Source organism: Xyrauchen texanus, chromosome 11 (assembly GCF_025860055.1).
Source record: "Xyrauchen texanus isolate HMW12.3.18 chromosome 11, RBS_HiC_50CHRs, whole genome shotgun sequence".
Lineage (NCBI taxonomy): Eukaryota > Metazoa > Chordata > Actinopteri > Cypriniformes > Catostomidae > Xyrauchen > Xyrauchen texanus.
Genome location: NC_068286.1, coordinates 11710445 through 11736740, shown reverse-complemented (window position 1 = coordinate 11736740; position 26296 = coordinate 11710445). Strand labels below are relative to the sequence as shown.

The 26296-nt window shown below is 36.0% G+C and overlaps 2 protein-coding genes across 3 annotated transcripts in view; one reads left to right on the top strand and one right to left on the bottom strand.

Annotated features, from left to right (window-relative positions):
• The window catches only part of LOC127651962 (dnaJ homolog subfamily A member 1-like), a 12178-nt gene extending 4534 nt beyond the window's left edge, over positions 1-7644 (top strand). Inside the window, exons 4-9 of the mRNA XM_052138027.1 lie at positions 66-170; positions 320-547; positions 630-744; positions 2887-3002; positions 4865-4965; positions 5256-7644. Of these exons, the coding sequence (XP_051993987.1) occupies positions 66-170; positions 320-547; positions 630-744; positions 2887-3002; positions 4865-4965; positions 5256-5480 (890 nt within the window). The 3' untranslated portion in view covers positions 5481-7644. The remainder of the gene's footprint in view (positions 1-65; positions 171-319; positions 548-629; positions 745-2886; positions 3003-4864; positions 4966-5255) is intronic.
• Positions 7630-26296, bottom strand: LOC127651961 (WD40 repeat-containing protein SMU1-like). 2 transcript variants are annotated; one of them, XM_052138025.1, is made up of 13 exons: positions 26210-26296; positions 25577-25787; positions 25219-25371; positions 24116-24226; positions 22955-23032; positions 22594-22722; positions 21183-21302; positions 17172-17288; positions 14966-15093; positions 11306-11432; positions 11056-11223; positions 9887-10039; positions 7630-7768 (listed from the first exon to the last, which is right to left on the bottom strand). In XM_052138025.1, the coding sequence occupies exons 1-13, from the start codon at positions 26233-26235 to the stop codon at positions 7670-7672; spliced, it is 1620 nt and encodes a 539-aa protein (XP_051993985.1). In that variant the 5' UTR covers positions 26236-26296; the 3' UTR covers positions 7630-7669. The 2 variants fall into 2 exon arrangements, with proteins under 2 accessions (XP_051993985.1, XP_051993986.1); XM_052138026.1 differs by having other exon boundaries at positions 22594-22713.

Below are 26296 nucleotides of genomic sequence, written 5' to 3'. Positions count from 1 at the left end.
GGGATAAGCCACAAATTAGAGAACTAAATGTCCTTAATGTGATATTTTACTGTTGTTATACACAGGAAAGAATGTGGTTCATCAGTTGACAGTGTCTTTGGAGGACCTATATAATGGAGCGACCAGGAAACTGGCTGTTCAGAAGAATATAATCTGTGAAAAATGTGAAGGTAACTGTGTGACTGAAATTAATTTTATGGTAAATACACTTATTAAAAAAAATTTTTTTTTTCTGGTAGTATTTCAATCGTTGGAATAAATAAATAAGCAAGCCTATTTTTATTTTATAATTGTTTATTCATGTCATTTATCACTGCAGGTCGTGGAGGCCGTAAAGGATTGATAGAAGTGTGTTCATTGTGCCGTGGGGTGGGTGTACAGGTCCGATTACATCACTTAGCACCTGGTATGGTACAGCAGATATCAACAGTCTGTGCTGGCTGTCAGGGGCAAGGCCAGCGAATCGGTCACCGTGACCGCTGCAAAGCATGTACTGGTCGTAAGATACTACGGCAGAAGAAGATTCTTGAGGTGCACATTGATAAAGGTTAGGAAGTGAAAAACACAGAACAAAACATTTTTGTTTGCTACAGTTAATTTTGTTAATGTTTGGTCATGTGTTATTGTAGGTATGAAAGATGGACAGAAAATAGTATTCCATGGGGAGGGGGACCAGGAGCCTGGCCTGAAACCTGGAGACATTATCATTGTCTTAGATCAGAAATCACATCCAGTTTTCACCAGGTAAAGCAGTCCGCATTAGTAAAAGTAGGGTTACATAAAGAGCCATACATCTGGGTTACAGTGAGACACTAACAATGGAAGTGAATGGTGCCAATCTGCACATTTTAAAATACTAACTGTATCACAAGACGAAATCAATATGTGTGTAAACACAACTTTAGTGTGATGAAATCGCTTGTCAACCTTTCCTTCGTAGTTTTATCTAAATTTACAACTTTGTTGCCATTATTCTAATGTTGTAAACCCTGTAATTCCATTAAATGACTGTGGCAGGGCGGAGGGTCGGGTCGTGATTCTACAAACCCGGTCACTTATCAGGCTAATCAAGCCTCCGAGAGGGATAATGGCCGACTGCGGCGGATGGTGCAGGAGAGAGAGATTGTTTACGGACATGACCGTCGTGTGTGTGTGTTTGTCTTTAAGTTAATCATTAAAATATAATGTCGTCAAGCCGGTTCTCACCTCCTCCTTTCCATTGAACTGCTTTACAATGACGATTTAAAGGGGTAGTTCACCCAAATTTGAAAATGTTCTCATCATTTACTCACACTCATGCCATCCCAGATGTGTATGACTTACTTCTGCGAACAATTTTTAGAAAAATATCTCCGTACTGTTGGTCCATACAATGCAAGTGGATGGTGATCAGACCTTTGTAACTCCAAAAATCACATGAAGGAAACATAAGGCTCCAGTGTTTAAATCCATATTTTCAGAAGCGATGTAATAGGTGTGGGTGAGAAACAGAACAATATTTAAGTCCTTTTTTACTCAATCTTCAATTTTACTTTAACTTTCACATCTGAAAGTGAAACTAAACATGCACCTCATGTTACTTTCCTATGTAAAAAGGAAAGTGGAGATTTAGAGTAGAAAAGAACTTAGATTTGTATCTGTTTCTCACCCACGCCTATTATATCGCTTCTGAAGAGTCTGGAGTCATATGGATAACTTTTTTGTTTCCTCTATGTGATTTTTGGAGCTACAAAGGTCTGATCACCATCTACTTGCATTTTATGGACCTTTTCTTCTGATCTTTTTTTGTGTTCTTCTGAAGAAAGTCATACACATCTGGCATGGCATGAGGGTGAGTAAATAATGAGAGTAATTTCATTTTTGGATGAACTATGCCTTTAAACAACTTTACATCTCACATAATACACATATTTTAACAGAATAATTAACATTAGTGTTTTTATAAAATTATAAGCTTCATATTGCAGCCTTTTAAACATTCCAAAAATTTGTAGCATTCACTTCCATTGTAATTGACTCACTGTCACCTTGATACAGTTTATTTTTTCAACATAATGCTGCAAATGTTGTCGATTGAGCTTAACTTGTATTGAACCTGGAATATTCCTTTAAATTAAGTCATTGTTATTCCTTTCTGCCCAAAGACAGCATATTTCGATATGAATTAGGCACATTATAGATTGCGTGTCATTCACAAATATCATGGCAGTTGTAATTCATCAAGTGATCAAGTGGGATAACATGGCATATATCCGGATGTGCTGTGTAGCCAGATCAAATTTCAGCATGTTGAAAAGATGATTCTGGTGTCTGGATCTCAGTAGTGAGTGATGCTGTTTAGTCCTGCCAGAGTGCATCAGATCATGGTGGTCTGCTTCATCCTCCACTATATAGTGCTCAGAACCTGCCCGCAAGATCAGAATTGTGCCGTGCAAGTTACTCTCTGAACAGACTTTGTGGGTGCATTTTCTGATATGCATATTTCCTGTGTGTGAATTTGGTGCTAAACCAGTGCAGACAGCATTTGCAAATAAACTCTTTGGTTACTTTAAGTGCTTTATACTGATACTTTATACTTTAAACTTTTTTTTCCATCTGAAATGTATATAATTATCTCTAAAGCACTGGAAAAATACATCCTAAAGTTTTAGATGAGCACTGTTTCTTTTTAGGTACATTTGAGTAGCATCATTGATTGTATTGCAGGTATCTCAGTGTCCTGCAGAGGGCAGTGCAGAATCATTATTTCTGTTTTAACGTCTTGTTTCTATTGTGCTCTTTATAAGGGACAGTCTGACACAATACATGGTCATTCAGGCAAGGTAATTGGGGAACAGAATGTGTTTATATTAATACAAATATATTTAAATATATTCCTTGTTTCAGACAAGGAGAGGACCTCATCATGAGCATGGAGCTACAGTTGGTCGAGTCATTATGTGGTTTTCAAAAACTCATTAAAACACTGGACAACAGAACTATACTCATCACATCCCATCCAGGTAAACCCTCTTACATTCTAGTGTGCAAGGTTTCAGTTTAACAACAGCACCATTTTTGGGTCATCTACATTGGTCACTGTTGATGGATCATTGAGTCATGACATCTATATGCAGGAGGTCGCAAGACGGCTGTTTAAAAAGTATGTCACATTTGCAGATGGTGCAAATATCTTGCGGTCATTTTTGCAGTTGCCAACTCCAGAGACCCTCAAGCATCCTTAATGCTGTGGGATGTTGCCATAATCAAGGCAAAGTGCTTCTTCCTTTGCTCAGAGCCAAAAAAAAGTTGAGCTACGATATTCTGTTTGTGAATATTCAGACACCCGCCACACCACTGGGGGAGGTATTTAGAGGTACATTTATATATGAGGATGCTAGTCTTTACATGTAAAACTTCAACTACTATGAGATTAAAATCTTATCAATGACTTCAAGTTTCATTCTGAGTAGAACTCACATGAGATCAGTGTTTAACTACTCATTGATGATTTAAAGTGATATAAACACACACACACCAAACACTTTATTATGAACACTATTGTCCTAATTAAGTGCCCAACATTGTCTTCCGCTGTTGTAGCCCATCCGCCTCAAGTTTCAACGTGTCTATTCAGCTTACTACAATTGTACAGAGGGGTTATCTAAGTTACCGTAGCCCCTCTGTCAGCTCAAACCAGTCTGGCCATTCTCCTTGACCTCTCTCATCAACAAGGCATTTCTGTCTGCAGAACTGCCACTCACTGGATTTATTTTTTTTTTTTGTTTTGAGTAAACCGTAGAGACTGTTGCGTGTGAAAATTCAAGTAGATCAGCAGTTATAGAAATACTCAAACCAGCCCGTCTAGCACCAAAAATCACGCCACGATCGAATTCACTGAAATTGAATTTTTCCCCATTCTGATGGTTGATGTGAATATTAACTGAATCTCATTACCCGTATCTGCATGATTTTATGCATTGCTGCCACATGATTGGTTGATTTATATAATCACGTGAATAAGTTGGTGTACAGATATTTTTAATAAAGTTCTCTTGAGTTTATTGTATATGCAGTATATAATATGTCATTTGTAATCTGCACCTTTTGCAATTATAGTGCTAATCCACCAACACGCTTTACGTGGCCATAGTATGCGCATATTACACTCCGTTATTGTCATTTATGATGACGCTGATACTACGGCAAAGATGGATGAATAAAGAATGTTAATGGATACAATAAAGACAAAACAATTATGATGCAGTCGGACATGAGTGAAGCAGCATATAAAACAAAAGAGTTAACAGGAATTAGCGGTCAGCCTCAAAGTAGGTAGAGCTCCAGGTCACACCAACTGATGACGTGGACCAATGGCAGTAAGGCATTTAACAGCCGATAAGAGGTTTTCCTGAATTTTCACCCTGGTGAGCTGTTACGAACCACCTAAATGAACTTAAAAACACCTTCTTTTTGGCCAGATTTTGCTCTAAATAATGTCACCCCCATTTGTTCTTCGATCACGTAGGAAGTGTGCAGTGGCCTTTAATGGCATGTAGGCCTGTACCACCAGATATTTAGGGGTGTGTGTGTGTCACTTTAGCTGTTGTTTCTTGTAGTCCATCCAGATTGTGTCTACATAGGGAGAGTGTCTGCTTTCATATCATTTGCTACAACATTGGGCTTCTGTGGTTATATTGCAGAAACATCCTAACTCTAGATTCACATCTTATCAGTTGAGATTCTAACTGGAACTTGTTGTTGATCTTAACCTATAGTCAACTTAATCCAAAGTCAGATCATGGTCAAAGCTGATGCAACATATTACAAAAGCTATTGTTGATGTGTAGAGCAAATCTTCTCTCTTTCTTTGTCTTATGAGTAGGGGAGTTGATCAAACCTGGAGATAAGAAATGTGTTCTGAATGAAGGGATGCCTGTGTACCGTCGGCCATTTGAGAAAGGCGGACTCATCATTCTTTTCAGTGTGAGTATGAATTCTTTAAAAACATTCATTTATTTTACTTGAAGTAGTTTGTTAATCAAACCATTAAATTATTTAGATTTTACATGAAAAATTAAGGGCATCCACAGTAGTGCTTGGCAACATACTGTGTGTGTGTGTGTGTGTGTGTGTGTATATATATAAAGACATTCTTTATCAAATGAATAAATACGGATATAATATCATTAAATGTCTTTAAAATACACATTTTAATTATCTTCTCACTCACAATAATAATTAGTGTGTACTCTTATGTGAATTATGTTTTCAAGGTCGTCTTTCCTGAAGAGAACTTCCTCCCATTGGACAAATTAAAGGAGTTAGAGCGATACCTACCTGAAAAACAAGCAAATACTGAGCCTGATGGTATGGATGATGACCTCTATATCTATGCAGACCTTGAAGACTGTGACCTGACCCATGAGCGTCGTCATTACCACTATATAGAGGAGAAAGACTTTTACCCTAGTGGAGGTGTACAGTGTCAAACCTCATAGAGATTCCTTTTCTTTTACCCTCAATTAAACAACAAATGCCACCTCTGCCGGAACACAAGAGAATAAAAAGGACCAATAGAAAATAATTTTTTTAAATTACCTCTCAACTAGCTCTGTGCCTAGAATAAGACCTCTTAGTGCCGATCTCTTATGTCAATGTTTGATACAATGTTCTCATCCAAAATTTGGAGCTGATGATTGGTGAAAAAGTGAGAGGATATATAAAATCACATCAAGCAGAGTTGTAAGACTAGTGCCATGGAGAATTGAAGGTAATTTTATAGAAATGTGTAGCAATTTAAATACGAGGGGGCATTTCGTGCCATAATTCCAGAAAATCTGATCTAGATTTATTTACACTGAAGATCATGTTCTCATCATCAGTTTGACAAACATTAGAATCTGTGTTGCATTTTGTTTATTGACATTTAATTGTAGGTTACGTGCTAGATCATGATGTTAAAATCATGATGTTGATCTTGATAATGTTGGACGTTTGTCGTATGAGCTGCCAGCTGAATGCAAAATAATTTTTTGTATAACTATTTGAACTATTAATACGGGAAATAACTTCAAGGTTTAAGGATGCACTAAAATTGTCAGTGCTTCTAACAAAAAACGTTTAAGCTCAAAATAATGGCAAACTGTGGTGAAATGATAACTCAAAAAGCTTTCTTTTGTAGAAAGTGCTACTGTTTAATTTTGTTACTGCTGTTATAGCACTTGCATGTTGTTTATAGCTTAGTATATGGCCAAATATCAACATTTCACATCACAACCACAATAAATGCCAAAGGAACCTATTCAAGTTGCATTTTCTTTTTACAGTTTAATCAATGGTGGAGAAAACATTCAAATCTTATTTGGTAACTTTTCTTTGAATTTAAGATATTGAAATGATTAGATAATTTATTATAATTTGTTTGATATATATGTATGTTTGAAGGTGTTTTGCAGCCAACTTGCATAACAAAAAATGCATGATCCCCCCTATTATTTTGTTTTTCTTGTCATTTCTCCCAGCAGAAAAGTCTTTTATATGATGATGCTATTATCTGTGCTGTCTTTTATTGTAAACAGTGTGGAATGATGACCAATAACTTTGCATTTGTAGTTCTATTTATAAATTTAATGTAACAATGTTATTTATTTAGTCCCTTTTTTTTTGGGGGTGATTGGATGTTGGGCAAACTGTATAGAGCAGGAGTACCCAATCAAGTCGAAAAGATGTATGATCTTGTATCAACGTATCTACATCTTTATTGAATATCTACTGCAAAAATCAAGCAATTGACCCCCAATGACAAGACTGTCATGGCTTATTCATGCTGGATTTTAACTGAACTGCAGCAATATTGGCACACTATTAACCAACACTGTAAAACATTATACCAATCTTAAAAATAAAAAATGTGAATACCCTTAATAAAAATAATCTGTAATTATCAGACAATAAACCATACAGATAACTCCCATACAGTAGTGCAGTAACTGCATAATGTGTTCACTTGCATGCAGTATAAGTCGATATGCTGGGTCAAGTGTTAAAACACACTAAACCATTAGTATCAAAACAAAATTGTACCATATGAATTCTAAACATCAGAATTCTGTATGTACACAAGTACAAAGATATAAGAATCCAAGACTTCTGAGAAGGTACACTGAATTTTTGTCTTTGCTCACACTGATAAAAGAAATCATATACTGTAAAATTGCACGCAAGATGTGAAACTCCAACGATTGTCAGCAAAAAAACAGTACGTTTACCATATTAATTTTGATAGGGCTAAATCTTGCATGCAGATATTATCACAGACAATACTACAAAGCCCTTAATATTAGGAATAGACCACTACATCCATGCAGGGGTTTTTTTATGTTTCCCATAAAGTCCTAGAGACTTGAGACGAAGGGATAGTATTTGGAAATTAGATGCAGTTAATTTCCGACGGTGGAGAGGTCCTGCATCTCATGACTGCTGAGGTTCAAGTTTGACTTTGAGCCTCATGGTACAGTGGGGAAAATTTAACTAAAAGGTAAATACTGAATACAGAGCTTTCAATGGAAAACCCATTTCAGAGCAGTCGTTTAAAGGCAGAGACAAAAATGTAGTATGCAAGGATACCACAAAACAAGAACATAGAAACCAAGACATGTGAAAGAGTCCAGAACATGCAAGAAGGGATTCAGGGCTTCCAGAGCTTGAGCAGACCATCCTCACTGTAAGTGGCGATGAGATTTTGATGGGGGTGGTGAGTTATGCCAATAACATCTTTTTCATGTACCTGTGGGTGAAGTACACAAATGCACATATATTTTTATTTAAATCAGGAAAATTCCGTCGTAAGTTTCTCAATATACCGAGAGTGGGGTCCAAAATTTTAAATGAGACCACTAGTGACAATGCACTTATTTAGCTTCTGGTTCAGGTTCATTGTTTATTTTCATGAAAAAGGCCCCAATACAATAATTGAGAATTTCATATATAATTATAAAAAAAGACCCAATTATAAATATAAAGTATGATAAATATAATAATATTCATTTATCCTTCAGTAATACTTCATGATAACATCAGATCATTTAAAGACATTACATTATTGTGGCAGACGAGTAAAGCATTGATTTGACCATACAAAAAGTGGCTATAGAAGTCAATATATTTTTTAGTTTATTTCTATATCATTAAACAAGCCTATCACTGGCCTATAGTCCACATCAATGTGTCCGAGGTAGACAGGATGCATTTGTAGCTTCTGTTTGTACATACGTCAGATAAATATTATTGGTGCATCTCTCTGTGGTTGCATTGCATTTTACTGGTTTTCAGCATAAACAGCATTTTTAGGATGCAAAAGTTAAATGTAGTTTGAAACTTCCAAAAATTTTTATCGAGATCCCTGGTTTGTTGCCTGTACAGCTGCACGGTGCCTTTACAGCTGGAGCCACACTTACTGCCCCCAGCTGACTAGCAGGTGGAACTTCAAACTGGAATTGCTCCATTTGTAGGAAAATTCCTAATTATGGTGGTACGATTAGATGCATTTAATCTTTATACCGCAATATTTTTTAGATTATTAATTGCACTGTCAAACATTCTAAGGCTGTTTCAATACTTTATTTACATTCGTTGTTTATTTACAGGTTTAAATAGGATTTTGTATCTCAGGTTTTCAACATGGGCTCAAATCTTCAGACATCACCTTTATCATAATTGGAGGCAAAGCATTAAACGAATGTTTCACCCAAAAATGGAAATTCTCCCATCATGCCATCCAAAGTGTTTATGACTGTCGTTCTTCAGCAGAACACAACTGAAGATTGTTAACAGAATATTTCAGCTCTGTAGGTCCATACAATGCAAGTGAATGAGTGTCAGCTTTTTGATGCTCCTAATAGTACATATAGCCATTATAAAAAATAATCCATACGATTCCAGTGGTCTAATTAATGTCTTCTGAAGTGAAACGTTAGGTGTGGGTAAGAAATAGTTCAATTTAAAAAAAATGTTTGCTTTCGGCCAGCTTGAGGTTTGAACGTTGATGAGGGTGAAGTTCAAACTGTCTCTCGCGTGACGCAAGCGCGACAGCCTCCTCTGTATAGATATTCTTATGTAGATCCCTTATTAGCAGCTGTTTCTATGGACCGTGGTACTTTTTCGACACAAAAGGAGTTTATACAGCAGTCTGAGCAAGGAGCTCAGTCTGATTCATCTCCTCTATTCTCTCACTTGCATTCAAATGGATTCAAACAGCTCTCCTTGTTCACTGTTCCGAGATGGCGCCACAGTTGACACATTCAAGCCAGCCGAATGAGATATCTATTTATGATTCTCTATGCTCCTCTGTTGTAAACAGTTCTCACGTGAACTTGCCAATGTTCTTGACCTCAACTATAGTGAATGTTTAGTAAAAAACATTTATTGATAACAAATATTGAACACACCTAGGGTTTCGCTTCAGAAGACATGAATTATTCCATTGATTCTTTTTATGATGGCTATACAGTACGTGCTTTCTGGAGCTTCAAAACTTTGGCACCCATTCACTTGCATTTTATGGACCTACAGAGCTGAAATATTCTTCTAAAAATCTTAATTTGTGTTCTGAAGAAGAAAGTCATGCCCATCTGGGCAGGCATGAGGGTGAGTAAACTATGAGAGAATTTCCATTTTTGGGTGAACTATCCCTTTAAGCAAGCAAGTGTTCGGCCTTAAAAAAACATCGGACTTAAAATCATTTTTACCAGCAATCTTTCATTCAATATGTGTGCATAGCCATTCGAATACAGAGAAGGCAACTTCTTCCAACTGTGAACTTATCAAACTTCACCCAAGTTAAACTAAAATTGAAAGGCTGCATATCTCATAGCTTTGCAACACGTGCTGTGAGGGCGGACTGTACCGTGAGGGTTCTCTCCAGCTTGCCCGTGATGGTGCTAAAGCAGTACAGCACATAGTCCTCTCCCACGCAATAAATCCACTCTCCACGCGGAGACAACGTGCAGCACACAAAGTCTGCCTTCTCTCTTATGCCTGAACAAAAACTCCTCATCACCTGGAATAGAAGGGGAGGGGTCAGAGTGAGAGAACAAGATGTGCGGCATAGAAGAAAAAAGTATATGTATGCTTCAGAGCATTCCAAAAAGCATGTGAGGGTGAGTCATCAAGCGAGTCGAGAAATGAGTGGGTAAATCGACTGAATTAGGCAGGCATAATACACCATCAGAAGGTTGGATTACTAAGTATGTAGCTATTTTTAGCAAACCGCACCACACAGAGGTTTGCTACTTGTGCATGTGTTTTAACATAGTCAAAAAATGTAAGCTGGTGCATTTTGATTCCCACAATTTGATTAAACATCATCAAAACTTTTGATCAACATTTAGCAATTACCCATGGTTTCTTATGCGAAAATGGCATACATTCACCCTAAAATAAAAGCACCAAATAAGTAGTCTGTAAGATGTGTGTACCTGACTACCACAAAAATGTATTTCAACTTGTCCGTCCTTAACAAAAAACTAAAGAAGCAAAAATCGAGGTATCAGTGAGGCACTTAAATTGGAAGTGAATGGGGCCAAACATTTAACATTAAGATACTCACCATTTAAAAAGGGTAGCGACAAGATGCAAGCAATATGTGTGTTAATATGATTTTAGAGTATTCAAATCTGTATAAAGTTATATCCAATTTTACAACTTTGTTGCCATAACGACGTAAAGCTGTAAACCCTAAAACGACTGTAAAAAAGTATTATTTAAACAGCTTTTCAGCTCATATAATACACCATTTTTAACACGTGAATTAATGTAAGTGCTTTTATACATTTATAAGCTTAATTTTTCTGCCTTTAAACCCTCAAAATATTGGCCCCATTCACTTTGCAAGTGCCTCACTGTAACATCGATTTTAACTTTCTTTTAAAGAAAAGGAGGGATGAGTCAAAATATTTGTATGTGGTAACCAACATTATGCCACAAATCATGTTGATTGAATACTTAGCTGGGTGCAAAGAATTGTCCTATTCGTCAATTATGTAGCATCAAAAGTCAGTCAATCTTTGTTCTCACCTGGCCATGAATGTTCGTAACAACTACTGTGTTGGTCCTGTTGCACACCACAAAGTGCTCAGGGGTCTTCGGAACGAGCACAACATTGTTAACAGTGATGTCTTTACCCTCAGGAATGTCAGGTGTTTCTATTGTGTGGGTGCAATCCATTGTCTTCATGTTCCAGATCTGATAAAGAGACAACTAAGTGAGGAGATCCACAAATATCAAATGCATACAATGTGAAGTTTACCACAGTATAAACACTTACCTTTACTGTGCCATCCGCCGATGCACTAATGACATGGTGGCCATCGTGTGAGAAGATAACATCATTTACATAAGATGTATGGCCTATAAACTCCTTCAGTGTCTTTCCTGATTTCAAACCATGGAGTCTGATGAAACAAATTCAGAAATTCAAAAATCAAACCAATTTACTGCGTTTCCATTAAAAACAAAACAACCCCCCCCCCCCCCAGCTTATTTCTTGTAAATGCATATAGAGGCAATGGGCAAGGAAGCTTGAACCAAGAAAAGGAGAGACAATCAAAAGCTCGATTTTTTTTAAAGGGTTAGTTCAACCAAAAATTTTAATTCTTTCATAATTTACTAGCCCTCATTTTGCTTCAAACCCATATGACCAGTCAGCCACTTTCTTTGAAAGGTTTTATATTCCCCCTTCCATACAATGAAAGTGAATAGTGACTGAAGCTCCACATACTCAACATTGTGCCAAATGCTGAAAAAATCATGCTAGTTTGGAAAGACCTCACATGAATAACAGATTTATTTTGGTGTAAACTAACCCATTAAGGTCACAATAGGAGAATACAGCAAAATGACAAGCTTTATCTTCAACCTACAAAGTGATTCAAATATCTTAAATGAAATCATCTCGGTTTCTCATGCACGTGAGATACCACACATGTGCACCATGAGAGTTTAGCACTGATGAATAGTCTGAAGTACTGCAGTCAAGATAGAGAGAGAGAGAGAGAGAGAGAGAGAGAGAGAGAGAGAGATTTTGGGTGTTGGCACTGGGCATGTGTCGGAATATTCCTAATATATCTAATCCATTATGATGCATTTAAAATTTCTGCCACATCACATCCTCTCTTTGTCTACAATAGAGAAAAACTCAGTTAACTTACTACATAGTCTTTTGTAATATGCACTTTCAAAACCTCTCAAATGTGACACTTTTCAACAAATGTACCTGAAAACATAATTAAGAAAAAAATGACAAAAAATAAACAGAAAAGTATGCATGTTTTAAAGCTAAAAATTACAACTATTGTTTCACCGGAAACATGTTATGTAAAATCCCAATTAAAATATTTCACAAAAAAATAATCCAACCATATACAGTACATCATCTGTAATTCCTGGCTTGTATTCACGTGTCTCCTTCACACTCCACATACAGTATAAATCCAATTCATTGCAAAGGGGGAGGAGCTAGTATGTATAAATAAGGGGCCAATAGCAGAGCCCCCATTCCGAATTAGGAGTTGCAATAACAAAACATCTGCTTTGGTCAGCCCCTCTTGCCTGCTTGGGTAGCTGAGCAAGGAGCAGAAATACATTATCTGTGTGTGCGCACTCTCTCTTTCTCGCCTGCACGTGACCAATCATGCTTCTTTCCACCCACATGCACCACGAGCACCTCGAACTGACACCCAGCCTTGAAAATTGCAGTCAAGTCTGAGAGAGAGGGAGAGAAACACTGGGTCTGGGCATGTGATGGAATATTCCTAATGATGTTTAACACCCAGGCCACGAATAAAAATGTTCTCCTCCTCTGCCTTCTATCTACAAAGTAACCTTGGCAAAACATTTAATTAAGGTAGCCTACTGTTCTGGCTCTGATAATAGCATAGCAACAGATAATCATTTTGATATAATGTTCTTATGATCAGAGTTTGTTTTCTCTCGTTAAAAAAACAAATACATAAAAGAAATATTGGTATTAGGCTTTTTACAAGATATTTAGTATTGCATCAAGATATAGATATGACATATCTACAACATATCAGCCCAATTAATTTCCATGGCTTTTCTATAATCTTTCCAGGCAATAGTGATTTCTGGATACAGATTTTTAATCATTTTGATTCAGACCAATTTGCTAAAGAATCTTTTACACTGATTTGTGACCCATTTAAATAAAATAATTGAAAAGAACAATTCGCTGACAGTTTTGAAAATGTAATTTTTTTAATTATTTTATAGCAGAGAAAAAAAAATTGAAAATGTAATACATTATATTCACTATAAAAATTTTCCGTGACTTTTCATTGAAATTTAAGGTTTTAGCAATTACCATGACTTTTTCAGGCCTGAAAAACATAATTTTAAAATTCCCTGATATTTCCAGGTTTTCAATCTCCTTTTCTCACCATATTAAATCCATTTTTAGTTCCAAGTACTTTACTAGTTCTAATAAGTGCTTTTTTTCCCTCAGTATGAAGGAACCATTTTAGAAGAAGCCTGTCAATTAAACTCTATGGTACCGCTAGCAGGTCCACAAGGGGCGCTATATCGCAAACAATTTGACACTTATAACGTTAAAGTCCACGTATACATTGGACAGGCATATGAGGTATCATTTGAACGTTTAGAATCTGAACTTTTCAAAGAATACCATCACTTGTGCATATACGTTACACAGTATAAGCCCTGAAAACATTTGCATCGCAAATTAGCGCCAGAAATATTCATATGAATATAAAAGTTTTTCACATGGCACTTAAATGGACAAGTCATATATCAAATGAAGGCTCTCATTCTCAGGAATGTGACTGTACATTTTTGTTGTCCTAATACCACAGTTTGAAAGATTTTCAAAAGAATCACAAAATAAAATATGATTTCTCTAAGTGAACAAATACATACATACATTTATTGCACTGATCATTGCTGCTCTAAGCCCCACATAGCTAAAAACTTTAGATCAGCTTTTACCTTAGGCAGTTGTCTGAAAAATGAGCCATCTTTTACTTGACTGTGAGCTAGGTTGGCTGAATAATTCAATGTTATATCTTAGATGTCCAGAACATGAAATATGCCATCAAGCAGGAAAAGCATGTCAAACAAATCATCATGAAAAACATATTTCTGATTGAGGCAAAAATATTATATATCATCGCAAACATGAGGATCTAAGCTCTCTAATGCCACCTAGATTGAGCTTCTAGTCCACTCAGATGCCGAGTTATGATGAAACAATGAGGGTTGTGCATAAACTGAAAATTAGCCTGAATGTCTATGGACGAGCACATTTGTGAGGGCTAAAACGTGTTAGAGCGCCAACTACATTTCAGATCTCTATATTGTGATGGAATGTGATAAGACATTTTGCTGCCATCTAGTGGAATGAAATAAGACTTTTCAAAGTGTGATAGATTGAACAGAAACAGAATTACATAATTACAAATCATGGATTTGGACAAAACAAACTTTGTTTATCATAAGAATATAAACACATCCAATATTATTGATGAATCATGGGAGTCTTTTTTATTTGGGGGGTTTTCTGAAAAAGATTAGACCAATTTCTTTGCAATTAGTCCACAGTACAGTATGTCTGAATTGTGTAATTTTTAAATTTTAGTGTGATAATTTGCAGGTGGCAGTGCAAAAATGCATTAGGGTTTAACAAGTTAATAGGCGGTCATAAAAGCTATGTGCATAATGATGATAAAAGAATGAGGAAAAAGCTGTTTAATATAGTTGTAGATGGAGTATAGCATGTCACATTGCAGGGACATGCTCACTTTCCCAAATTTATCTCATGTCAACTATACAATCAAAAAGAGAATACCAATTATGACAGCATGAAAGTAGAGAAATTGCAGTGCAACAAGCGGCTGAAAATGTAACAAGATTTGCAAATTAAATAAGGTTTGTAAATATAAGTATGTTTAACCTGATGATCTGGTCAAAGGAGGAACTTAATATTTGGCTGCTGTCCTTGTTGAAACAGAGACAGGTGACCGCTTTGCTGTGGGCTCGCTCGAATCTGCATAGACATTGCCCATTGTGAATTCTCCAAATCTGGAATAACAAAGTGATACATCATATCACATGACAGAAGATAAATTATTTTAAGTTCAACTATTCAACTAAGCGGATCATGTGCAATAAGGTCTAGTTGAGAATATCATCATTCATGCGAAGATAAATCATTCATTTTCTTTTTAGCCCTGTGCTGCCAGAAATATTATATCACAACCCAACATGGTTTCCTAAATGCTAATATAAGATCATCAAGCTAGAATAAAAGGGTACATAGAGCAGGCCATATGGTGCTTGTAGTGCTCTACTTTTCTGCATGTTCAGGAAGGACTGCAATCACAACTGTAATCACATGCAGTGTGATTAAAATACTTACTGGTAATATTTAAGCTATAAGGGCTTTAAATAAGCTCTTCCCCCTGAGACTGAGGTCTCTTACAATACATTTAAAATGCCTAAAGCTGTACTAGCTTCGTGCGACCCTGTGTCCTTCCTCGAGGACTGTGTGTTTTGTCGTCGCTATACGCTATGTATAATTTAATTTAAACCAACTTGTTTCAGTTCAGAAGATTCTGGGATGTCAGGAAAGGGTTAAACTTTTGACGCACAAAGTCATGTGACAAATCAATATGGCATTGATCTCAGCAGAGTTTGTCTCTGCATCTGGCAGGAAACCTAATTAAGTTTCTACATTGAAACCTGTTCCGAGTCAAAAGTTTCATCCGTTTCATTTTTATTAGCGTGATTTATCAAGAAACGACATGTTGTTAAACACAGTGACCAATATAGTGGAGAACAGCGCTAGTTTTTTCACAACACTCAGTTGTTTTTATTAGAAATCCTATATTTACTGTGCATCATTACACTGGGGAAAAAATATTGCTTTCAGAGCCTTTGTATGGAGTAAGGATGAAAATAAGGTGCATTTTGAACTGTTCTGAGACCAGAACAGACAGATAAGCACACTGGAGGTAAAGTCATTCACTAGATGGGGAGCAAGGGAGCATCCTATAGATTTCCTATGCAGCCAAGTGCATTCACTTCCAACATCCGACTAAAAGTTCAGTTTCAGGCTGCAGATGATGTTTAGAATTTATTATGTATAATTTCATTTTAACATGGTTGGCAGTGATTGGATGATGCAGCCTATTATTTGTATCAGAATTAATAATACTTATTTCTGATTGGTAAAATGCCTCAGCACTGGGTATCACTTGTTTGTTTGACAGAGCAAGTCAAATCAAGTCGTTGTGGTGGTGGCGTAGTGGGCTAAAGCACATAACTGTTAATCAGAAGGTCACTGGTTCAATCCCGGCCACCACCATTGTGTCCTTGAGCAAGGCACTTAACTCCAGGTTGCTCCGGGGGGATTGTCCCTTTAATAAGTGCTCTGTAAGTCGCTTTGGATAAAAGCGTCTGCCAAATGCATAAATGTAAGTCAAATAATTTAATATATTTCGTTTTTATTTGTGTTTTCCCAAATTGTTCCAAAGCAGCTTCACAGAAAATCAGCTGTAATGTCTGTAGTCTCAAAAATATGAATAACCAACTCTCACAGAAACATAAACAATTTGATAAAAAAAAATTTTAAATCTTTCTATAGCTTGGTATTATTTAAAAATTCACAGCTTAGTCCCGCTGCCCCATATGAGGACATACATTTTTTGGGAAAATTTAGCTTTTTTTTTTTTGGCATAATTATTAGGTGCTACTAGTTAAAAATTAAAAAAGTGAAATGGAGAATACACACAGCAGTCATGCTCGGCTTAGTACAGCAGAGTAGGAGTCAAGAGAGAAAAGATAAAAACTCAAATTTGATCAAGTACGACTTTGTAAGGTAATAAGAAAAAGTTTATAAAAGTATTTAAGTAAAAAACTAAAAACTTTTTTAATTTTACTCTGTGACAAGGGTGATCATATCTCTGTAGATCAGCTAGAAACCAAACATACAGGTTGATGTTCTACCTTTTATTTATCTAAATGCAGTATTACAGTATAATGTATTGTACAACATCCACATGCAATACTAAAAGTAAAATAGTAAAGTAAGAACTTCAGAAGATTACATTTTGCCAGAGGACGAATTTAGATGCTAGGGGTGGGAGTGATAGCCGTACCTGAATCTTCCCATCCTGTGCTCCAGAGGCGATTATGTCTGAGTCGTGACTGACTGCCAGACACAGCACAGCCTCATCCATCATCATGAAATTATCCTGAGCTTGGTACTTCAGATCCTATAAACAAGAGACACAGCCACAGACAGAGGCAAACCATCACACAAAAGATTCAACCACAGACAAATTATGGGTAAAATAATCCATTAAATCATGCATTCATTGTTTGAATTGAAGTGTATTCACACATAATTATATTTACTTTTAAAAAGGAGACAAACCCATATAATGTATTGAGGCAGTGAAGGAATGTCACCTTTGTTTAAGTCTAATAAATTGAAGAACCATGTTGACAACATATTCTTCCAAACAGCCACAAAGCTGCATTATTTTTAGTCTTGTACTGTACATTCAAATTCCTCAGTATGGTGGAAGTCCGTGTTTGAGAAAAGGGCAGGATTTATTTTTGGCCCCAACATGACTTGACTCCACCTGATAGACGTCATAGAGTGTTGGGGTGACCCATATTTTATACCACTGAGGATTAAGTAGAAACCCAGGCACTCCTGACAGAGAAATTAAGGCACACTAAATATGAAAACATATTTTTGCCACCACAAAACAGGCCTAGGACAGCACGTGCATGTTAACTCTTCAATGTGCCAATGAGATGATGTTCTTGAGCTGTGTGATCAGGCATACTGATCTCACTGTTAACATTTGGCAAAAGTTCTTCAGCTAAACTTGGTCTGTGCTTACAGAGATTTGAACGACTGCCCCCAGTTGTCAAAGCAGGAAGTGTTTTTAAAAGTATTGTTTGTAGTAAATGCTATAATACAGTGAAGAGGAATGCATATTTTGATTAACTGTACCCCCAAAACCAAACCTCAAACATAAACCTAACGGTGGGTAAAATGTAATCTTAGAGGAAAAATGGACTATTCAAATTGTAAAGTGAATACTTCCTGGTTTCAACACACATGGAGAACATGTCTTTGAGGCTGCTGATGCTACGCAATATCAATCAAATTGATGCAAAAATATGTCTGATGGGAGACACCTCTATTCCTCAACTACACAAAACACACATTTGTGCATTAAACTGCATACAAATCACTCATTAGGACAGGTTATCATTACTGATAGACCAATACACTAATTGAAATATGTCTGATTTGCCACTAGAAAATAGAAACATTTAATGCAATGGGAGTAGATCTAAATGAAATGCTATAATTGACACTTTTCACGATTAGTTAATTGCATCAAGCGTAATTGTAATCTCAATATTGCTTTTGATAAATTGTGCAGCCCAACCAAATAAGTTACTTGGACATGTTAAATGGGCGGTCATGTGTTCAAATGCATAACATTTTCATGTTTTGATAAATGGTCCTTTTTAAATGGGAAGGATGTTTTGATTCCTGAAAGTTGCAGTAGGCTATGTTTACAAAGTACAACTATTTTTGGGAAATGTATTCCTCATGATAAGACTCCTTTAAAATGACTCTAATTGCCGTGCCTGAAAAAACTGAGCCAACCTGTATCTGTTCTGATTCTGCTAGATTTCTGAACAGCGTTCAACACTGAATACCTTAATTAATGAGGTAGGGTTGCACAGCTGTGTGTAAGGTCTCACTTAAGTTGAGATGTAAAGTTCACACTAAGGACTTAGTAACTACTAGTTAGTTTGTAACCAAGTCAGTGCTTAATTTGGTTGCAACAACTGTTCTTAAGGCAAGTCTTAACTAATAGTTCATAAGTAATGCATAGTCGCATATGACATTTACCTTAATTGATCCAATAAGCAGCCTTCAAATTTGTACACAGAAGTGTTAAAATGCCGTAAATTTCAATCTGATCTTGTTGTACTATTGATGTTCAAACCTTGTTTGCTCAGGTTACTGTCAGACGTAATAAATTATATCCCCATTAAAATATGATACGTAATAAATGAAGATTTGATAAATAGTATATTTAACAAATGTACAGGAACTAAAATATTTAAAGGGTGATATATATATGTATAGCTGGTGCAACCGGCCCCTATCTACAATAGGCATCAGTCCTCCAACTACTTTTGTTCTACCTTTACACCAACTCGCTTGGTAAATTTGTCACATCCCATGGCTTTTTTACCAATCTTATGCAGATGACACCCAATAATCCAATTCTTTTTTCCCCTACTCCTCTGACAACCAGTTACACTCATGAATCACTGCATATCTGCCAAGAATGTCTATCTGGATGACTGCCCATCCTCTTAAGCTGAATTTATCAAAAAACAAGCTTCTGTTCATCCTAGTCGAGAACTTCGCTTGCCAGAACCTTTTAATTTCATTAGACAACTCAACCATCTCACCCACACAGAAAGCCAATCTTCTTGGTGTCACATTGGACAAGGACCTGTCATTTGAACCCCACAAACAAACACATAATCAAGACATGGAGATTCTTCTGCAAAGGCAGGCCTTTTCTAACCATAGAAGCTACTCAGATTCTGGTACAGGCCCTAATCTGCTCTTTTCTTGATTACTGCAAAGGACTCCTGGCTGGCCACAAGGCATATGCAATCAAAACCCTGCAGCCCAGCATACTCTTATTTCACATTTCTAATATGCTCCTACCTCAGGCTTCCTGTCCCTGCTAGGATCAGGTTTAAAGCCTAGTCCTATAGCATACAAGAAAGTCAATGGACAATGGTCAATGGATACCTAATCTCCAGTCCCTCTTTCAGTATTACTTAAAAAGTACTCATTTCTAACAAGTCTAAGCACCGAAGGTGCTGGAGCCTTTTTGTATTTGTACAGATTCTCTTCTTCTTAATAGTATTATTATTTTTCTGCCCTAAAAGGGTCTTGACAGAAAAAAATGTAAGTCAGAGAGACACCAAATTTGGCAGTATGGTCCAAAATTCCGCCCACTACTCAGTTGCGTGCGTGCGTACACACACACACACACACACACACACACACACACACACACACACACACACACACACACACACACACACACACACACACATACATATCAAACTCTAGGTGGTGCTAAAATACACACTTTTATGTTTATGCTAATATTTCCACTAAATTCTTTCTGAATTTTCCAAAAAACTTAATTTTTCAAACTCCTCCAAGACTGTTGGTCTGATTTGCCAGAAATATATATTTTTATCATCTAGAGACCCTCATGACAAAAAGGTATAAATAATAATAATACAAATTGGATTTGTCAAATAATTCAGAAGATAAGTGAACTAGGCCAAAATTCATTGGCTTCTATCTTTGGATAATTTTTTGTCATGAGGGACTCATTGATGCAAAATGTAATGAATCTGAACAATGGTCTAGGAGGAGTTTAAAAAAGTATTTTGGAAAACTCAAAATGGTGGACGGAATACCTACAAAGTAACTAGAGTACTTAGTGATTAAATTAATTTCACCCCTGATAGATCGGTCTCAAATTTTCCAAACTGCTTGGACCACGATAATTGCCACTTGCGTCTATATTTTGCACTAGTTTATTTGAACAGGAAGCAAATCTTTCCCAAACAGATAATGTCCTTTACTGTATGCTTGCCATTTGTTGATCACAATGGTCCCATTTGTGAAGCTAAATCACTTTTTGTAAGCCTTTCTGGATAAGAGCATCTGTTAAATCCCATAAATGTAAATTACACAAAAAAGATATCTGGTTATTTTATAATCAATTAGTAGAGGAAAATGCTTATTTTCTGAAACCATTGTACAGTATGTAATATATAATGTTTTTACCATACTTCATCCATTAACCTTCTCACTTTCCTTTTATTTGTAGAACTTTATTCTGTAGTTGCCAGTAACTTGACTTGCCATTAGTCCCTTTGATTACTGTAATTAGCAAACACCTTAATTTGACATAATGAATAACCAAAATAAAGACTCGGATAAGAAATTAAATCTGATGTGTTGTTGAAAACATCCTTATACTAATGGTGTTCGGCTTGAAGAACCATTTTTGACAGTATATACTCACCTTCCTAATTTTACCAGTGCTGAAGTTCCAGATCTCGATGAAACCATCAACAGATCCAGTAATCAAGTACTGTCCATCAGGAGAGAATCGAGCACACTCTACATGGGACTTTGGGCCAAACTGTATCACACATGCATGCACAAACAGAACATGCAAAACATTGATTACATGTGATCTCTCTCAATCTCTTAAAATCCTTGAGGATACTCAGGATCACCTATGCAATGTCAACCCTGCCTTGAGTCACTATTGACCCCAAAACTTCGAAGCATGTTGACAGCAATCAAAAATGTGGTGTGGGCAAAGTATAGTGCAGAATACGGAGAGAAGCCTCCAGTCACAAAAGCAATTAAATGTGCATATGCTGAGCTAGTCCTGTTGAGTGTAGGGCATTCTGACAAGCTACTTCCTCATAATGCAGATCCAACAACTCCAAAGACTTTAAAGAGTGATAACTTTACAATCTACCATGATGGCATATAGTAGAACACGGCATAATCTAAATTAAGAAACTTTCTGTTATTCGTTTTATTGTGTTATAACATTGTGAATTATTTACAGCTACTTTTGTAATTCTTGTTGATTTTAGGTTTGCTCAGATTGAGATTTTAATTAATTATTAAAGCCTCTTAATAGCTAACAATTGCCCACTGAAAATTGATTCCTGGGGCAAATATTACCCCTGACTCTGCATAGCATCCATCATTTATTTGTGTTGTAGAGTAACAATTTTGATGACCTCTTCCAAAGAGTTGGTATAATAATTTAGAATTAATTTTACAACAGCTCAAGTTAAGTGTTAAAGCTGAAGTATGTAATTTCTGCAGCACTAATGGCACCAAACTGAATAGCAAAATTAAGCATTGTTTTCAAATCCCTCCATCTGCCATTGGTTGAACAAATTCATAGTTCCTCCCCAAACTCATGCATTGGTTGAGTTAATGCTGCAGTGTATGGCTCGGACACTCATACAAACAGAAAACATTTTGATAGCACCAAAGTGTTTACTCTTATTGTATTGAAATCAACCTATGAATGGTTTACTTAATGTTGTCTCTGCATAGTAAGCTAGGATAGGACAAAATATAAGAACATAAAATAAACATATCAGCTTTAATACGCTCTCACTATGTCAGACATATGATCACATGAACTTTATCATTAAAATTGATTTTATCATTCACATTTTTTTCCACTTTCTGTATTAATTACCAATTTCTGTATTCATAAAATAAGTTTGAGATATGTTCCAGAATATTTCAAATTTTAGACTGAATTTTAGAACCTGTAGTTTAATCAAGCTGTCTGTTTGTTAAAAAAAGGCATCCTTTGAGGGATACTGTTCACTCATCAGAGCAGAAAGAGATTGCATAATAAGATTACACTATTACCACTGCTGTGGTTACAGAACCTTTATGAGGCGACTGAGCTGAGTAGGGAAGCGCTCTTCCTCCATGTCCTTCAATGCACCTTTTCCCCGGAACAGCTCCAATGACATACCTGGAGGCAAGAGTCCCTGATGCTGCTGCCACTTCAGAGACTAAGCAGAGATGAAGTGGATGAGATGGAGGAAAAAGACAGCAAGGTGGAAATAGATAAACACTTTTGGGTAAAATGTAGTTTTCTTGACATAAACTACTGAGGTTGTATATTTAGAAGTCGATAACACTTGTCTAATAAAAGAGATGGTGTTACATGCCTCCTATTGAGAACATACAGAATTAATGAAAAGAGTAATTTATGCTAATGCAATGAAAAATATATATACATACCAGCATTGCTAATGAGCCAAACTGCCTTAGTGCTTTGGTCTCCTGTAACCTGTACAGAGCCCCCTCACATATACGACCCTATTCATAACAAACACAAGCAAAATAGACCTGATATCTTCGTCTTAATCATCTGAGGGATATATATAAATAAATGTAGAGATTCATTTGTAAGAACCTCCACAGATTGACTTTTTGGAGGTCCATAAAACTGGTTTATTTGCATTATTTATTGTGGAGTTCAAAAGTCAGAGTCCACTTTGTAAATTGAATTTAAACCTGGAAATAACCCGTAAGTTTTATGATAAGTAATGATATAAGCTTCTAATTAATTAAATAAATTAATAACTTAAATATTAAATTAATTATTACATATTAACTTTTAAATACAATTTAAAACTAAGTAGCTTAGTTGAACATTATAACATAAAATAAATAAGACATTTTTTAGATTTAGCATATTTGCAATATTTCTAGATCACTATTCAAATAAGAAGTGTGACATTAAAACCTTTTTACAAAAAGGACATTTTTCCTTGATTCCATTAAAGCACAAAAGATGTTCAGTGACAAATCAAACTGAGGCAACATGGATCATCAGGTCTTGTACGACCTTGTGGTGTCCATGCCATCATAAATACACACTTTCATTAAAGCAATAGGGGGGCTAATTGTTTTTCTTTTCTTTTTTTTTTTTTTTCAAATCAATCTTTCACTTAAATTGTAATACTGATAATATAATTTGTAATGAAAATAATTATGTTAAATTAGAAAAATGCTAAATAGATGCATTTATATTAATGGTCAGATTATTTGGACCTCATTGCACATGCAAACTAACATATTCACTTGCATATTTTCGTGACTACTCATATATATACCTGTGTATGTTCAAATGAACAGCTTATGTTTAGGTTTGATCAAAACATTTTCATAGTAAAAGAAAAACTGAACAAAGCAAGGGACATGGGATACATGCACAAAATACATTTAAAGGTGCACTCTGTCATTTTTTCATCATTAAAATGTCTTACTCCTAAAGAAATAAATAGTAATTTTAATGCAGTTGTATAAACTTATGACCACTCACATGAGATTCCAGATATATCATTAACCTCATAAAAGCCATTTTATTCTTCTACATCTGTTATTGAATTAACAAACCTGGCCCAGTAGAGCCATGAGACGAGAGGGTGGCACCAAACAGACCTCTCCTGCAAAAGCTTGAGAGATAGCCAGTCTGCGCTTCTCTTTGCTGCTGCCCACTGGATATGCCTAGTGGTAGTGGTAAGAAAAAAACACTTAATCATGTATATAAATGTTTCCCAAAAATCTTATGCATCTAATACTATTATAGTCCACCCAATAAATTTAACTCTTACCACTGGCTAAGAACGTAACCCTATAAAGCCTGAAATATGAAATAATAGTCATACATTTCCATTTATTAAATGGAGCTTTTTTGGAACCTAGACAAAATCTAAAAATAAACGAATTATTTAATAGAAAAAAATAATATTTGATACATCAGGTTTTAAAAGGTCATAATTATTCTTAGACACACCAATTCATTTTTGTACAGGATTTTTGTTATAAAAGTTTCTTTAAGTCTGTGCCACAGTAGTAAAACTTGGGGTATCTTAAAGAGGACACTCTTGGCTTTTTGAAAGCTCTTTGTTTTGTTTAATGTGGTGTGCATTAATGGAATTTAATGATGATTAAGAGATATACCTCAAAAGCCTGTTGTATCACATTTGATACATTTGTAAAAAAAATTAATAATGTACAAAATTTTAACAAAGCACAAGTTGCTTCAATTCAGCAAATAGTCAATTTAAAATACAGTATCAGTAACAAAACAAAAAAGTTATTACTACTTCTACTTCATTAAAATCTGCAAATATTAAACAGCAAAAAGACATGTGCTTTCATAAAAATGAAATTACTAGGTCTTCTAGTTCCAGAAGAGCACAGACACCTTTATCAGGAGGCAGTAGACATGCAGTACATTGCATACAAAATGTTATCAGCAAAGTATTCATCATGTTGATGATGTAGAGGCTTTATAAAATCATGCATGGAATACAATACACAATTCTTTATATGGTTATGCATAAGGATGCAGCAACAATCAGACATTAATGTGCCATTTATATACCCAAAATCTCACCTGAACCATTATTCAGATTATACCCTTTTTTTTTTTATGCATTAGTGGATGACATATTTTAAATGATTATATTACACCATCAACCATAGACACTTACCTCTTGTAAGTCAAAGTATGGTTGGGTGAGAAGAGTCTCCAGGTGCGAGTAGCGCTCAGGTTGAGTGTGCTTCAGCATGATCATGGGATCTGTTTGTTTCAGTAAGCACTGGGCTGCTCCCAGCTCCCTCAACTCAATCATCTCCAACACAATCTATACAGACGCAGAGGTCAAGTTAACAAGACACCACTTTGTCAACTTAAGGCAACAGACAATAAAGGAAACACATAATAAATTGTAGGCTACATGTCCACAAGCTGAAAAGTACCATAGGAGTCAATATGATCTGAGTGCATTAAGTTGAAGAACTGAGTGCAAGGTAGAAAGCCAGTAAATTATATAGCCATGTCTTATTTACCTGTTCATAGAGATCAATGAGCAGCTTGTCAGGAAGTTTCAGATATTGGATTGCGAGCAACACTATATCCCACTGCCCGTTGTTTATGTCCGCAATGAAGCTGTCGATGCTGTCGACTGTATGGAGGGACACGGTCGTCTCCTCTTGGAGCGTCGCCAGAGTGCGGTGGAGATTATTCTCCTTGAGATATTGCATGATCAGACGAATTATGCTGCAAAAGCGACAACACACTCGTTTATTTCAAATAAATAGCAAAAGATGCAAAGATGTCACATATATCCGTCTGTTAACATAAACGCAAACAGTCTGTGTTTATTTAAGATTTTGCAACGTTTTATTGACATTATTTTGGTTGCATGGTTTGTAAGGAAAACGTTTTCCATTTCGTTCTTCGTAACAAAAGAGCTGACGCAGATTGGTGGAGATTTAAATTTTAAATTCCCTACGAAACTTTTGATTGCGCGGCGACTGCAACCTTTATTCGCCGCATGGGTATTAAGAAACAAACTGAAAATTATTAAATTGCATTTTATTTTCGATATCATACAGTAAGCACCCTTAAGTGCCGGAACACATTTAGTATTAAGAATCGAATTAAAAAATTTAATTAAGAGTCAGTTACGGTTCACTTACTCTGCGGATTCCACTTCAATGTCCATGGCTGCGAGGCTGTCGATGCAATCACCGTCCAGATAAAATGTGCCCACTCTTGTCAGCGCT

Excerpts from the sequence above, each read along its gene's own strand:
- LOC127651961 (XM_052138025.1), bottom strand. The coding sequence starts at position 26,235 with ATGGACATTGAAGTGGAATCCGCAGA. Across the intron at positions 15,094-17,171 it reads CACAGGATGGGAAGATTCAG|ATTTGGAGAATTCACAATGG; the intron begins GTACGGCTATCA and ends TTGTTATTCCAG. Across the intron at positions 10,040-11,055 it reads TTACGAACATTCATGGCCAG|GTGATGAGGAGTTTTTGTTC; the intron begins GTGAGAACAAAG and ends CTTCTATTCCAG.